Source organism: Bufo gargarizans, chromosome 6 (assembly GCF_014858855.1).
Source record: "Bufo gargarizans isolate SCDJY-AF-19 chromosome 6, ASM1485885v1, whole genome shotgun sequence".
Classification (NCBI taxonomy): domain Eukaryota; kingdom Metazoa; phylum Chordata; class Amphibia; order Anura; family Bufonidae; genus Bufo; species Bufo gargarizans.
In genome coordinates, this window is record NC_058085.1 from 115,821,673 (window position 1) to 115,838,618 (window position 16,946).

Consider the following 16,946-nt stretch of genomic DNA (forward strand, 5'->3'; position numbering starts at 1 on the left):
AACCAGGAGGTCATTGCTGCATGTGAAGTATGTGGCAGCTGAAGCCATCTGTGTTGGTCCCATGTTCATATGTGCCCGCATTGCTGAGAAAAATGCTGTTTTGATATGTGCAAATTAACCACTAGAAGCAACAGGGGAGTTGCTGTTACACCTAGAGGCTCCGCTCTCTCTGCAACTGCCATGCCCTCTGCACTATGATTGACAGGTCCAGGTGTAATGACATTTGCACTGCCTGGCCTCGTCAATCAAAGTGGAGAGGGCGCAGAAGTTACAGAAAGCAGAGCCTCTAGGTGTAATGGCAATGCCCCCGTTGCTCCTAGAGGCTCATTTGCATATATTAAAACATCATTTTTCTCAGCAATGCGGACACATATGAACATGGGGCCAACACAGATGCCTTCAGCTGCCAAGAGGACATGGAACAGGTCAGCCAGTAACATAGGTACAAATCTGCTGACAGATGAACCAAATCCGATCACGGAGAGGTCTGTTATAAAGTATGGGCATCTGGTAAATGGTTACTGGGTGCTCACTGCAAACTGCATGTCATGTAGATGATGACGTGGTGCTTTGAGGTCTCTGTGAATCAGCAGTGTCAAGTGGCAAAGGAAGCGCTGCAGATGAGCGGAGGCTTCACACAGCACCAGCCCTTCATCTACAAGTCAGGTGAGGAAGTATTGGTATAGGTGAAGAGGGGCCCCGAGCACAGCTCCTGCAGGTGCTTTCTTCCCTCCAGTCTGTCACTATACTGCGTCTTGCCTCATGAAGGCCACCTACTCCAACTAACTACCGCATCTATACGATGGCCAGAGGTTAGCACAGACATGAGCTGGTTAATACTTTGTGTGAATAGCTATAAAAATATGCAATAATACAAAAGTCACAGCGTAGCGCCGCCCTCGCTAAATACAGGGTCTGACGAATACCTACTGGAACAGATTTTCACTATTTTGAATAGGTTTTGGTACCATAGGGACCAGGAGAATGCTTTTATTGCCGTGGTTTATGGGGCTTTTTTTTTTTTTATAACAAGTCAGATTGATCCTTTCATTTTCCAAGTGAGCTCTGAAAAGTGAAAGTTGGAATCTGGTTGCCATGGGCAACTAAGCCAGTTTCCTTTGCACCAGTTTTGATAACTCTCCCCCAGTATGTTTAACTAGTAGCATTAGTAGGGGGTGGTAGTCATTTATCAAACTGTTGTAAAGTAGCCCATAGCAACCAATCAGATTCCTTCTTTCATTTTGGACAGCTCCTTTGGAAAATGAAAGTAGGAATCTGAGTGGTTGCTATGGGCAACACTAAGCCAGTTCTACTTTGCACAAGTTGATAAATGAACCTCAATGTGTTTCATATTTCCCATAGACATTCAAAAGTGCACAAAAATGCCAAAAAGACTATGGGGTAGATTTATCAAAACTGGTGTAAAGGAAAACTGGCATAGTTGCCCATAGCAACCAATCAGATTCCATCTTTCATGTTTCAGAGCTCCTTTCGAAAATGAAAGGTGAAATCTGATTGGTTGCTATGGGCAACTAAGTCAGTTTTACTTTACACCAGTTTTGATAAATCTTCCCTATATGTAAAAAAACACCCCTAATGGAGTTTTCCCACCAATTACATTGATCAACTCCTATACGCGGTTTTTGTCACAGAGTCTGTATGATGTGTCAATGCACATGTTCAGCCACAACTGCACTCACTGCAGCGCATGGAGGAGGAAGCAAGGAACTTAAGATCCCTGTTCTAATGGTCGCGGGGGTCCCAGGACCCCAAGTGATCTAACACAGTATGTATCAGCTGTTCTGTAGATAGGTGATCAATGTATTTGGTGGAAACAACCCTTTACTGGCCAGGGCATTACTGCGGCATTCAGTTGGTCTCTGGTCTGTGAACTAGCACCATTACAAGATGTCTTCCAGAAAATGTCCTCCTTCAGTGTGTATGGGTAACAGGCACTGCACTGGACCCTTTTCAATGGACCCTATTATATAACTAATTGCAATATGAATAAGGCCTCATGCATTGGGCACCGCATCTCCCGGATTGCAGACCTATTCAAGTGAATGGGTCCGCATCCGTGATGTGCATGAGGCCTAACACAGATGTAGCAAACTTTAACTTGGCATTTATCACTTTACATACATCATTCAGCAGGCAGTAAGATGACATTTAATACAATGTATGCCATTGAGAATGTCAAGTTTGCCAGATCTATATATTAATGGGCATCCGTCATCACCACAATCTTGGATTATGACTGCAGTACTACATGAGTATTACTGCAGATGAGGAGTCCAGAATCCAGATCATTATTCTTTATATTCTTACTGCCAGTGCTCAAATACATGATTCAGACTAGTGCAGTGCAGTAACATAATGGAGAAGACTACTACGTGCGCGTAGCAGTCCTAACTATGTTTTTTAGTGCAGCCTTGAGCCCTGAGAGCAGAAGAATGGGAGCTGTAGGAAAAGATCTGCCAGACTACTCATTTATTAGTGCAGTTAATAGTCCAAGAGTTTGTTAAGATTCCCTTTAAAGGGGTTGTCTGGGTTCAGAGCTGAACCCGGACACATCCCCTTTTTCACCCACTCAACCCTTCTGACATAAGCATAGGATCATTTCATGCTCTGATGCTCTCCATTGCCCTGCGCTGGATCGCTCAGGGCAAGGGCTGTTTGTTTATATTTTTTACACTGCTAGGTGGAGGCTACTGCCTAGCAGTGTTTTCGATGACATCACCGGCACTAATGAGCAGGCTTTAGAGCTGCCCTAGCCTATTTTGCAGGCTAGGGCAGTGCTAAAGCCTGCGCATTAGTGTCGGTGACATCACCGGGCTCACTGATAGGCGGAGGCCTCTGCCTAGCTTACCAATGGAGGTCCTGGTATGTCACTTGATCTCAAGAAAATTCCCTTGCCCTGCGCGATTTGGAGCTCATATCAGAGTGGCTGACTGGGTGAAAAAGGGGATATGTCTGGGTTCAGCTCTGAACCTGAACAACCCCTTTAAGAAATTACTAAAGTCCCTCTTTAGTTCACTATGAGCTTTTGTGGAACACAATGTCCAGTAGTGCAGCCATAGGTGAGGCTAGCTTGCTGGGACTTTGGTTCCACCAGAGCTAGAGAGCCTGTGCAATGTGATCCTGGCTGCATATATTCTTCCCGTCACTTTACAGTGTTCTTTAAAGGTGACTGTCTAGTCATCAATATAATAATGTGCAAAGACTTGCATTAAATACCCATCTGTGTTACCGAATTATCATTGACTCTCATTGTACAACTCGCCGTGTTCAGGATCCGTCATTATACTGGATTCTGCAGTCATACTGTAGATACTTAGTATCATTACACAACATACTACGTTCTTGAAGACTGTATAATAAGGACTGGGTTTATTATCCTGTTCTGCCATTAGTATGTGTTTAAATTTGTTTTGGATCCCAAAACTTGCCATTTCTGATTCCCAGGGCCCAAAATTTAGCAATCTATTAGATCTTGCTGTTCTCAAGATGGGAGTCAATATGCTTTATTAGAACATCATCGGGGTATCCAACTGGGAAAGCCAGCTGACAGAGAGGGCAGCTCCGAACTTCCGAATCCACTGTCTCCATCAGTAACTGCAGAAAGGTGAAAATGGACACAAAGAAAGGAGGGGAAGTGAAAGAGATTTCATTTGTATTCATTTATATCATGGCAGCACAAGTTAAAGGGGGTTGTCCCACTTAAAGGGAGTCTGTAACCTAATCTGAGCATTTTAGACGGCTCAGATCAGGTTATAGACTCTTTGACCCCTCATTACAGTGGTATCTTTCTTTTCTGTGTCCCTCGTCGAGATCATGAAAAATACACTTTTTAAACGTATGCAAATGAGCTTCTGCAAGTGCCCAGGCCCCTTGGCGATGTGCCCAGAAAAACACACCTCTTTCAACCCTCTGGCCCGCCCTTCTTTCCTATTATTACCTCCTCCTCTGCCTCCAGCTGGCGGAAGTCACGAGCGGCACCATAGGACGGCGGGCCGGCAAGTCTCAGCACAGTTGGCCTGCACCTGCGCACTGCTCTGCCCATTATGGACAAAGGAACAGCTTTTCATATTGCGCATGCGCCGGCCAACTAAAGACAGCTGTGCTGAGACTTGCCGGCCCGCACATTGCAGAGGGGCCTGGGCACTTGCGGCAGTAAAGCCTCCCCTGGGCACTTGCAGAAGCTAATTTGCATATGTTTAAAAAGTGTCTTTTTCATGATCTTAACGAGGGACACAAAAAGGAAAGGTGCCATTGTAACGAGGGTCAAAAAGTGTATAACCTGATCTGAGCGGTCTAAAACACTCAGATTAGGTGAAAGACTCCCTTTAAGCAAATGGCATTCATCATGTAGACACAGTTAATATAAGGCACTTACTAATGTATTGTGGTTGTCCATATTGCTTTGCTGGCTAGATTAATGTTTCCATCACAATATACACTGCTTGTTTCAATGGTTATGTCCACCCTGCTTTCCAGAGGCTGGTGCTTTTTCCAGTAGTGTGCAAGCACGACCACTGGGTTAGAGGCTGGTCATAACCATGGAAACGAGCAGTGTATAATGTGATGGACAAATGAATCAATTTGCTGAATTTAAGCAACCCATTACAGAAACTGTGATTATATAGAAGCTTCAATTCCATTTTTCTTGCAGTAGTTTCAATTCAATGACGTTTTATTAGGTGTAGTACAGGCCAAGAAGTCCTTTACATGATGTATGTACTCTCGCTCTGGATACCTGTCACTGACTGATAGCGTTCTCCGTATGCAGAGTATGCACACGACTGTTGTGTGTTTTGCGGTCCGCAAATTGCGGATCCGCAAAACACGGATGGCATTCGTGTGGGTTCCGTAATTTGTGGAACAGCACGGACAGCCATTAATATAACCGCCTATTCTTGTCCGCAAAACGGACAAGAATAGGACAGGTTAGATTTTTTTTGCGGACCACGGAACGGAGAAACGGATGTGGACAGCACACGGAGTGCTGTCCGCATCTTTTGCGGCTCCGTTGAAGTGAATGGGTCCGCATCCAAGCCGCAAAAACTGCGGCTTGGATGCGGACCAAAACAACGGTCGTGTGCATGTAGCCTAATAGGCAGTGGGAGGGCAGTGGAATATAAGGACTCCTGGCTAGGCTCATGCTGCGCCTAATAAAGTGTTATTTCATATAAACTACTGCAAAAAAAGCAGTAAGTGACAACTAATTATTATAAGATTATCTGTCACTACTTTAAAGGGACTCTGTAAGCCCGTTTGACCATGTTAAATTGCTGACAGCACTAGGTAGGGGCTGGAGAGAGCAGGACAACCATACAATTTGTGGAGCTTTTCTCATTAGGAGTAGTGTGAATATGAACTTTTATTCTTCTAGATCTTGCTCTTGTAAGTGCTTGGGAGGTGGAGCTTCACTGGGAAGTACTCTCTGCATTGAGCTGTATCACAGCTCCTCCCCCTCTTCTCTAAAAAGCAGCTCAATGCAGAGAGCACTTCACAATGAAACTCTGCCTCCTGGGAACTTACAGGAACAAGTAAATAAAAGTTTACGCAGGCTGCCTTTAATTATTTTTCATGAATGTTAGAGGCTGACCAACCCACTGCCTATACTACCTGCCAAATAGGAGCTGGGGATGGGGAGAAGCAACTTATTTCTGTCTCAAAAATGTGGTTGTCATATTTCATATCTCTGCAGCCACTGCCCTGACAAATTCATTATCTTTACTACTCCATCACGTTCATAATGGACCCTAGGAAAAAGAAGTTCACACACTGTTCCTATCTGACTGTATTGCTGAGTTACCTTGTCTACAAAGCCCAAATGTTTTCCCCACTTGCTCACTTACATTGATGGATGGCCAGGACTGTGCATGTTCTGCTCTGGAGTATGATGCTGACATTCTTCTACTTGCTGCATCAGGAATGGGGAATCCAGCACAAAAGGAAGCACAACGTACTGCTCCAGGTTCTGGACTAGGTGGGGATGGGGGACTCCACTCATCCTCATCGGAGGACTGCTGTGGGGGTTCTTGGAAGCAAGGGACAGTAGGTGGGCTGCCGGCATACCCCTCATTGTAGGACAACTGCTTGGGCAGAGTTGCAGTTCCACCTGGCATCCATAGGGAGCGGGGTGTTCGTGGATACATTGCAGGCTCACTGATCTCAGAATAGCTGCGACGGGCTTGGAATGATGCTTTTGCTTGGTGCACTGAGGGCTTAGGATATGAAATATCTGTGCCCACAGGTGATGGGCATGGTGAGGGTACAGGAGATCTACGTGAGGGTGAAGAAGGTGGTACTGGGGACCGACGGTGGACTGGAGACTGTGGGACAGGAGATCTTCTCTGCAAAATAGGAGATGGACACTGTGGGGCTGGGGAGCGTCGTTGAGAGGAAGGAGAGTGGCGGAGAGAAGAAGGCGAGTGGCGCAACTGAGGAGAGTGTCGATGTGGAGGGGAGTGTCCTAAAACAAATAAGGAAATACTTTTGAGAACTTGTTGAAAACCAAAACTTAATGAAACCAGTGCATTAAAACAGTCTGATATCATCAGACACTATAATTAGAAACTATTATCTTTGCTGGAACTGTGAAATTATCTTTGTCTGTGAAATTATAGCCATCCAGTTCCTGACTCTATAAGGCTACTTTCACACTAGCGTTCTGCTGTCCGCTCGTGAGCTCCGTTTGAAGGAGCTCACGAGCGGAGCAGAACGCTTCCGTCCAGCCTTGATGCAGTCTGAATGGATGCGGATCCAACAGCTGAACTGCTTGCAGCGTTCAGATGTCCGCCTGGCCATGCGGAGGTGTGCGGATCCGTCCAGACTTACAATGTAAGTCAATGGGAACGGATCCGCTTGAAGATGACACAATATGGCTCAATCTTCAAGCGGATCCGTCCCCCATTGACTTTACATTGAAAGTCTGAACGGATCCGCTCAGGCTACTTTCGCACTTAGAAATTTTTCTAAGTTATTAATGCAGACGGATCCGTACTGAACGGAGCCTCCGTCTGCATTAATATGATCGGATCCGTTCAGAACGGATCCGATCAAACGCAAGTGTGAAAGTAGCCTAAGCTGCCTCCTCTTTTTTGCCTCCCACATTCTCAAACTCAATATAGATATCACCTTTCTCAGTATCATTTGTAGTAGATATTTCCACACTATTTATGGACTCGCATTTTATTATTTCATGGCCATGTTTGTCCCTGTTGATCTCTTGTCATTTTAAGCAGTCGGTAGAGATGAGCGAATGGATTCTAAACAAATCGAATAGTTTCAAATTTCACAAACATTCTTCTTCCAAACAAATCTAAAGTTTTGGGGATTTACTTTGGAGGAATCACACAATACAGCACCTGCAATTTTACATTTAAATCTCAGTACACTAGTGAGAGAAACAGGGCAGGAAGGATGAAGATGGAGGATCACAAGATCCCGGCCACTGGGCTTGCCCACAATGCTTTACAGTCAGCCTGACAGTCTATCAGGAGGGAGGATATCAGATGGTCTATCGGGCTCTGTGCTAGCGCCAGAGGTCGCACTACGTTTTTTCCAAAGAGTAAAAATACTCCTTTTAGTATTTTGAGGAGTATTTTCAGCCAAATCTGAGTACGAAATAAGAGGCTGGATGGCAATGTTGCCATATGAGAGCTTGTTTTTTTGGAGGTGTATTGTATTTTTTAGTGACATAATTTTGGGGTACACATAACCTATTAACATTTCCTACTTTTCTTGGTGGGGTAATGGGGAAAAAAACTTTTCCGCCATTGCATTTTACAATTTAAATGTACGGCATTCACTATGTGTCAATACCAGTATTCTATGTCTTAGGTACAATTATGGTGATACCAAATATGTGTAATTTTGTGTGTTTTTTACTACTTTTTCACAATAATAACATGTCTTATTATGTCGATGCATTCCAAGAGCAAGTATGGGGTGAATAGAAAAAACTATTCTGTATTTTTTGCATTTTTTTATATTGTTCACAGGGTGGTATAAATAGCATGTTATCTTTATTACATGGGTTGTGGCAAGCATTTTGCAAAAACATATGTGTGCATGTATGTTTTTTACCGCGTTTATTAAATAAAACCACTTTTTATGTAAAAATATGGTTTTATTTTTCTTAAACTTTATTAACTTTTTATTTACTTTATTACTTATTTTGTCCCAGTAGGGTACATGGCTTTTCTAATGTACTGGTAAACCTTATATACCACTGCATTATAGGCTATCACTGTACCAGTGACAGGCTGTATCTGCTGCACAGTGTAATAGACATACAGTCCTATTAGGCCCCATCTACCATGGTACCAATTGAGCTAACTGCCTAGATGCTACAGTTGCAATTGATTGCGACATCTAGGGAGTCAAGCAGTCGACATTGGAGTTATCTCCGATGCTGGCCGTTACAGCAGAAGCCTGGCTTCAGTCAGTGCTGGGCTCCAGCTGTGATCCGGAGCACTGGATCAGTGCAGTCTGTGAAGCCTGTTCAGTTTCTGCTGCCTTCAAGGACTGAACAGACTAGACAGGCTGCACAAATACTGGGCTCCAGACCAAAGCAAGTATTATGCGTAAAAGTCAGGTTTTATTATTAGTGATAGCATAGGGGCAGTTATAGTAAGCTGGAGCTGATCATATATAGAATGTAGCACTACACAAAGAGCATTTTAAAATATAGTACTCTTTTTTATGTGCACATGTGCCTTTTTCCTTTCAAAAACCTGTTACAAACCGTCTCAGTTCAGTGAACAATCGGCATATTTCCCAACATCACCAGCAGCATATATTTTGCAGCATACACTATGCAATTGTGCTTTTTTCTTTCCAAAAATCTGTTGCAGTTTTATTACAAATTTTAAGTGCTCAAATATGCATATTTAAGTCCATCCATAGCAGTGTATAATTTGGCCACAGCCAGGTGTTGTCCAACTGGGCTAAGGATATCTGTTAAAAACCATAGGAATCCCCCCCAAAAAATATTTTAAGGCATTTTGAGTTAATCAACCCCTGTTCATGACATTCATCTTTTAGTATAAATATTGTTAGTCCATTATTGCATTTCTGTAGTATCCTATATTTATATGTATGTTGTGACGTATATACCCTGTTCATGTGGGCTGCATTTGCAGGGTTCTGTGGAAAGGGTTAATGAATACTGAAAGACTTTTGGGACTTTGAATGAGAAGCTGGTACTTTTACACAGCTACTATACAGTTTAAAGAAGAGCATGTTTTGGAGGGAAAAAGCCAGACTTGTTTAACAACAAAACCAGACAGACTGCTCTTTTAAATGTCTGGGTTAGCTCTGTTATGTTTGAAATGTGTGAGGACATGGAGCAAGGAACTCTGCGAAGGCGGGATCACCCATAATGCCATGCATGCAGCAAATCAGCAGTCAGCCAGACCTGTGATGTCACAGCCCTATAAATAGCCTCAGCCATCTTGAATTCTGTCATTTTCGGTGTACTTAGTGCAGGGAGAGACGTCAGTAGGCGCTAGGGACAGTGATAGAAAAAACGTCATTGTGCAAAAAAAAAAAATGATTTACAAGTTCAGAGAAAGATTATTCAAGGTGTAGGGAAATGATAGGGAGGAATCATTTCACAGCATCTATGTTGAACAGGGTTCAGTAGGGGAGGTTACAGCCTGGGTAATAGGAACAATCCTATTACACCTTGCTGCACTGACTAGGGATCCAAATTGCCATTATTTAGCTCTGTAAGTCCAGAAAACCATTCTTATTAGGGTGCAAGTGCCCTTGTGCGGTGCAGTTATATGTTCTAAATCATTTTTTGGCTTGTATTATGTGGGAAAAAAGGGCTTATTAGCCGTTGTGTGGTGAAGTGCTAAAATTACAGCCCTTTTTGTCTTGTATTAGTGGCAAAAGTAAAATATATTTGCCGGTCAGCGGTGTAGTTATATGTTCTAAAGCCTTTTGTGGCTTGTATAGTGGAAAGAGGAAAAATATATTTGCCGTTCAGCGGTGCAGTTATATGTTCTAAAGTCTTTTGTGGCGTGTATTAGTGGAAAAAGAAAAATATATTTGCCGTTCAGCGGTGCAGTTATATGTTTTAAAGCCTTTTGTGGCCGTTCAGCGGTGCAGTTATATGTTCTAAAGCCCTTTTTTGCATGTATTAGTGGCACAAAAAAAGTATTTGCCGTTCAGCGGTGCAGTTATATGTTCTAAATGGCGTGTATTAGTGGGGAAAAAGAAAAAGGGCTTATTAGCCATTGTGTGGTGAAGTGAGTATTAGTGGCAAAAAAAATATTTGCCGTTCAGCGGTGAAGTTCCATTGTACTACAGCCATTTACAGGGTGTAATAATAGGATAGATACGTATGTCCTATTAGCTGTTCTGTGGTGAATTGTGATTGCTGTATTTTTTTGGGGGGGTGTATTAATAGATAAAAGAATACAGAAAAATTGATGGGTGATTGTAGACTTCCTTTTGCTGTACAGACCGAATTACATCAATTAGCCATTCAGTGGTGAAATTATTTTTTAAAATAGCCTTTTTTGAGAAAATTGATGGGTGATTGTAGACTGCCTTTTGCTGTACAGCCCGAATTACGTCAATTAGCCATTCAGTGGTGAAATTTGTTTGTGAAACAGCCTTTTTTGTGAAAATTGTTTGGTAGCTGTAACTACGGTCATGGACAATATATGTCCTTTACGGCCCACTGGGTAAATGTAGTTCCTGGCCAGCCACACCAGCAACTTGGCCAGGTGACGCTGCTTCTGCCTCCACATTCTCACGCCGTTGGTCCTGCGACAATGTCCGCCTCTGGCTCCTCATCCTCCACTGTGTCCTTAGCCTCCACTGCAGGGACAATTCACAGTGCTCCTCCAGCATACCACATGTGCAGGGCATGGCGGTATCAGCCTGTTCTACACCTCGTTTGCCTGGGCGAATGGAGTCACACAGGGAAGGAACTGCTCTGTGTCCTTCACCAAGAAATCGAATCCTGGCTTTCTCTGCGACAACTCACATTCGGAACCATGGTAACCGACAATGTTAAGAACATGATGTCGGCGCTGCATCAAGGAAGGCTGAGCCATGCGCCCTGCATGGCACACGTGTTTAAGCTTGTTGCCAAGTGGTTCCTGAGGTCTTCCACCCATCTACAAGACATCCTTAAAATGGCCAGGAAACTTTGCATGCACTTCAGCCACTCGTACACCGCAAAGCACACCCTCCTTGAGCTGCAGCGGCAGAACAGCATCCCCCAACCTAGGCTGATATGCAACGTTTCCACCAATTGGAATTCCACCCTCCATATGTTGGACTTACTATACGAACAGAGAAAGGCCATAAACAATTTCCTGATTTTCCAAGCGGTCAGGAGTACTCCCCTGTGTAACTTCGATAGAAAGAAGAAAGGTTACAGCAGAATCTCCAGAGTATCCTTTATTGAAGCCATGTGTGTACAAATAGCAAGCAATTTAGATGTTTCGGCTACATAGTAGCCTTTATTAAGCATGCTGTTTTGTGGACTGCTATGGATCTGCGGTCCTGTGGCTGATGCATTCCGGGATTGGTTGTGAGGTCCGTTGATGCTGCTCTATCATTTTGTTTTCTTACTGTGTAACTTTGATGTCAGCCAGTGGCAGCTCATGTGTGACACATGCCGTTTGCTCAGGCCCTTTGAGGATGCCACGTTATTTGTCCGTCACCAGGACAACGGGATGAACAACTTCATTCCACTGCTTTATGTCCTGGAACAGATGCTGGTAAATCTGGCTGGTCAGGGGACTGGAGAAATGGTGCCTAGATCTCATGGCCACATGAGCCCTGTGGGGGCTGAACTGGAGGAGGAGGGGGACATTGGAGCACAAGCAATGTGTAGCGAAACGGGTGGTTTCTACACACAGGTGACAGGAGAAAAGGAGCAGCCAGAGGAGCTAAAGGGTGATGAGGAAGAGGAGGCAGAGGACCCAGACACACTGTGGAGGCAGGGAGTCCATCCGAGTCACTTGCACAAATGGCCTAATGCATGCCCACTTGCTTGCGTAGTGACAGCTGAATTGTCACCATTGGGCAGAGGGATGACTTCTGGCTCTCCACCTTGTTGGACCCTCGCTACCGGTCCAAAATGGGGGCCTTTTTTACACCCACTGAGAGGGAGGACAAACTGAACTACTATAGAGACATCCTATGTAGTCAGTTGACGGGTGGAGGTGTAGGAGCAGTTCCAGCTCCATCAGCAGCAACTTGAGTCTAGAGTCGATGATGAGCATCTTTCTTAACCCGTCTAGTGAAAAAACTACTCACCCGCAGCAGCAGCTAGACCTGGAGCAGAACCTGAACCAGCAGGTGGTGGCATATTTGGACAGCACCCCCGACACCCCACATTGAAGATCGGTTTGACTACTGGGTAGCCAAAATGGATTTGTGGCCGCAACTGTCCGAGTTTGCCCTGGAAAAGATGTCCTGCCCGGCCAGTAGTGTGGCATCAGAGCGGGTGTTTAGTGCGGCTGGGGTCATAATTACCCCAAAGAGAACTCGCTTGTCCACCCAAAATGTGGAGAGACTGACCTTTTGTCAAGATGAATCAGGCGTGAATCAGCCAGGATTTCCACCCACCAATGCATGATGCATCAGATTAGATCATCCATGCTGCCTCACCCAACCTTGACAAAAGAGACCGGTTTCTCCTGGCTACCTGCCTCAGCTACTATTCTGATGCTGCCACCTGCCTGATGCCACACATCTGGTGCTCCTTCTTTCACCAACCATCTTCAGCTGGTACTGGTATTGCCACCCACCTCCACACTATGTCACCTTGCCACTCTGTGGCCTCCTCATGCAGCTGCCACCTCTACACTATGTCACCTTGCCACTCTGTGGCTTACTGATGCTGCTCCCAACTCCACACTATGTCCCCTTGCCACTCTGTGACTTCCTGATGCTGCAGCCACCTCCACATTGTCATTGTGCCACTCTGTGGTCTCTTCTTGATGCTGCTGCTGCTACCGCCACCTCCACACTCTGTCATTGTGCCACTCTGTGGCCTCCTGATGCTGCTGCCACCTCCACACTGTCATTGTGCCACTCTGCGGCCTCCTCATGCTGCTTCCACCTCACGACTATGTCACAGGGTCACTCTGTGGACTACTCATGCTGTTCCCACCCTCCCACTTCATGACTGGGCCACTATATTGCCTTGTGGCCTGGCTGACATCATCATTTATTTGACCCTTCTTCTGATCTGTCAGAAGGAAGGAAAAATGAGACGCACAACGGATCCTGATCCCATCAGAATTGGCTTGTGATTTGGTAGCCAAAAGCATGAGTGGGTACTAAACACAGAAGACATGCAAATATTTCATTCACGTGTTATCTCTGTTTTGGATCCACTCCTGTTTTTTTTGGGCATTGGCAATACTGATGGATTACTGACTAAATGCTGACCGAGTGAAGGTGGATGCTCAACAGACAGGATCCGTTTTTTGGGGGTTATTGTTCTGACGGATCAGATGAAGGGCAAAATAATCAGTGACGTCAACATAAACTTACTGCTGACATCCTCTCCACTCTGTCGGGGGGCTCTACTTGTATAAGCGTTTAATAGAACAGGTTCTGTAGACATCTATGTGGAATCAGCTGACAATGGTGTAAATGGAGTGCGCTTCTTCTTGACGCTAACATCGACCTGTAAGGTTCATGCTTGAGTTATTTGGTCAGTTTTGGCCCTGTGACTGCCCAAATAAATGAAGTGTGCAGTGATTCTAAGAGCGACGCCTGTTATCTGCATGTCATACTGACTCATAGTATTATTTCACTACCACAGAAGACTCCTTATGCGTGTTACTGCAAGGCACAGTGTTCTAGACCACTATAAAGGCTCTCTGCAGACCGGAAATAGACGTTTTTCAACGCGATTAGCCACAAATAAATTCATATCAGAGCAAATTTTTCCGAAAATTCGGCAAACCGACCGAATCGAATTTTTGAAAAATTCTCTTATCTCTAATTGTAACTGTTTGCGCTGAGTTTCTCCACTACACCCCTACACCCCTCCCACTAGAAAGTTCTAGTTAAGCCGTATATAAGCAGTAATAGCCCCTAGTGTCCTGCAGTCAAGGACCACCAACCTTTGGCCAGGGTACCAGCCTTCTGAGTGAAAGAGGGACAGCTAGCTCAGGTTTACTGCAGACCCTGACTCTCTGGACTTATTTCCCATTGGGGTGATCCATGCCTTTCATCCCTTCTGGAGAGCAGAAACATATGGTGCCACCTCGATGATGTCCAGGGACCCAGGGCAGCGTTGGGACAACCACAAACACGGCCACTGCATTTTCTGTATAAGCTTATCTGCTCTTTTAGATAGAAATATAAAACTTCACAAAGCTTTCCTACCTGTCTGTTCCTCTAGCAGTGACCTCAGAATACGGCTTTGCAGGGCAGTAAGATCACGTAGACGGTAAAGCTCCTCTGTCAGTTCAGTGTACGCCAAGGCCAAGTTCACCCTGGGAATAAAAATGACATTTACACTGTGACAACATTCAAACATGACACATTGTACACGATAAAAGCACTCTTCCTGCACTATATTAAGATGTAGTAGATACAGTATGCATGTATATTATTAGGGAAAATGGTACTGTAGAATCAAACAATTAAAAAAAATATATTATAACTCACATATTAACCTTTTGAGCCGTTTTAACCCATTTGCTTCACAGTATCTATGATAGTATTAATGGGAACCTGAAAATCTACTGTTAAACTAGGCACAGTGGCTTGTAGAGATAAAATGCAATGATTCCTGTCACTTAGCGATAAGTTGCTTCATTCTAGAGAAAAAGTACTTTTGCCATATGCAAATTAGCTGATTTCAAAGTTGGCCACAAAGGGGATATGTAGTACCGTATTTCGTGCTAGCTAAACAAATTAAAGGGGTTGTCCCGCTTTTACTAAGTGATGACCAATTCTCAGGACACAGGTTCAACACCCCATATCCAACACACAGCAACCCTGCCGATCAGGTGTGTAGCTCCATTTTTTAGACGTCGGCTCCAGGACTGCACAGCTCTGTCAACGGTGTAGTGGACACAGATCATCGCTGCAGCACTGCTGCCATTTACTTGAATGGGAGTAGCGCTGCAGTAATGCACTTCCTCCACTACTGTCACGGCCATGGTTATGGTCGTGACTCCTTAACCGCATGCTGTTGCCTGCGGTTTGTTTTTGGTTGTTCAACCACAGGTGAGGGCTGCTAGTGTGTTGCCTCACTTGTGGTTGCCGCGGGCAACAAGTGGTTGGAGATTGTCGCAGATAGCAGCCTGAGCTGGTGCTAGGCAGTTTGCGGCATCTTCATGCGGTTACACCTAGCTACCTCTATGTTAGGTGTGTGTGTGTATGTGTGCACTTAGTTTGTTATTGTGTGCACTTCCCCTTTAAGTGGTGTTTTCCCTTCCCTGGTGGTGGAAGGGTTAACTCCCTTTCTGTGTGTGTGAGACACTGGGTGTGTCTGTGTGGGTGTGGCCACTTAGGCCTATAAAGCCTCTGTGTTTGGCATGTCTCAGTGGGTTGCTTCAGCCATGCTTAGCTGGAGCAGCCTCCTGTGAACTCCATCTGCCAGTGGGGGCCACCCTTATGGTCATAAACTATCTGTGACTCTTTAGTTTATGTTGATGTCCATTTGATGTTTTCCTTTGTTATGCAATGCACCTATGGATCTGATTTCCTGTGTGTTTGTGTGTGTGCTGTGTCCATATGTGTTTGGGTGTGGACACTTGCTGTCTTGCACGGGATCCAGTCTGAGTGTCTGTGGCAGGTAGGTGTGGAAGTGCTTTTCAGCCTCCTGCCATATCCATAGGCTGTTTATGTTCCTTTCCCTGCAGCTTGGCCAGTAAGACTCCTGTTTCTTCGTGTCCAGAAGGAACAGGTCGTCTTACCCTGCTCCTTGTTCCAGGGCAATCCTGAGGGCTAGTAGGGACCCCAAAGTATCTGGTGTATGAGTCCTCCCAACTTCAGGGTTGACTCATATGGATAGGAGTCAGGGTCAGTTTAGGGACACGATAGGAAGTGACCTGCTCCCTAATACTGTCGTCCTGGTCAAGCAGCGCTTAACATCTTCTGGCATCGCACGGCTGAGGGTTTTCCCCATCCTCAGCCGTGACAACTACAAGGTTGACAGTGCTGTCTACAGTAGTTCCAGCGCTGTCATCCGGCAACAGATCTACACCTGAACAGCTGGTCGGCGGAGATGTGGGGTGTCAGACTCCTACCAATCAGCTAGTGATGGCCTATTCTGAGGATAGGTCATCACTTAACAATAGCTGGACAGACGAGCTTATTTCAGAGGTTTGCCACTCATGAGCTAAAAGTAAGTGGCTGCTGAGAACCAGCATCATAATCATTGCAGCCCAGGCCTAGAAAAGAGTCAAATCAACCTGAAAAGAGTCATGGTTATTCATAATCTCCTGGCCTTCCCGCCCATCTGCTGATGATTGGCAATTCTCTCCTTGCTTTTCTCCCTAGAAGAGAACTGTCAATCATCAGCAAATGGGCGGGATGAGCAGGAGATTATACAGTCATGTGAAAAAATTAGGACACCCTTTGAAAGCATATGGTTTTTTGTAACATTTTTAATAAAAGGTTATTTCATCTCCGTTTCAACAATACAGAGAGATTAAAGTAATCCAACTAAACAAAGAAAACTGAAGAAAAGTCTTTTCAAGATCTTCTGTAAATGTCATTCTACAAAAATGCCTATTCTAACTGAGGAAAAAGATAGGACACCCTTGCCCCTAATAGCGAGTGTTACCTCCTTTGGCTGAAATAACTGCAGTGAGACGGTTCTTGTAGCCATCTACCAGTCTTCGACATCGGTCTGAGGAAATTTTACCCCACTCCTCAATGCAGAACTTTTTCAGCTGTGAGATGTTTGAGGGGTTTCTTGCACGTACAGCCCTTTT

The 16,946-nt window shown here is 44.8% G+C and overlaps 1 protein-coding gene across 3 annotated transcripts in view; it reads right to left on the reverse strand.

Moving 5' to 3' along the window:
- Positions 1–1,556: 1,556 nt before the first annotated feature.
- TBKBP1 (TBK1 binding protein 1) overlaps positions 1,557–16,946 on the reverse strand; it is a 95,904-nt gene continuing 80,514 nt past the window's right edge. For 2 of the 3 annotated variants that reach the window (XM_044299587.1, XM_044299586.1), the window contains exons 7-9: positions 14,383–14,492; positions 5,862–6,478; positions 1,557–3,615 (exon numbers count right to left, since the gene is read on the reverse strand). In XM_044299587.1, coding sequence (XP_044155522.1) covers positions 3,487–3,615; positions 5,862–6,478; positions 14,383–14,492 — 856 coding nt within the window. In that variant the 3' untranslated portion in view covers positions 1,557–3,486. The remainder of the gene's footprint in view (positions 3,616–5,861; positions 6,479–14,382; positions 14,493–16,946) is intronic. The other variant, XR_006390535.1, reaches the window with a different exon arrangement.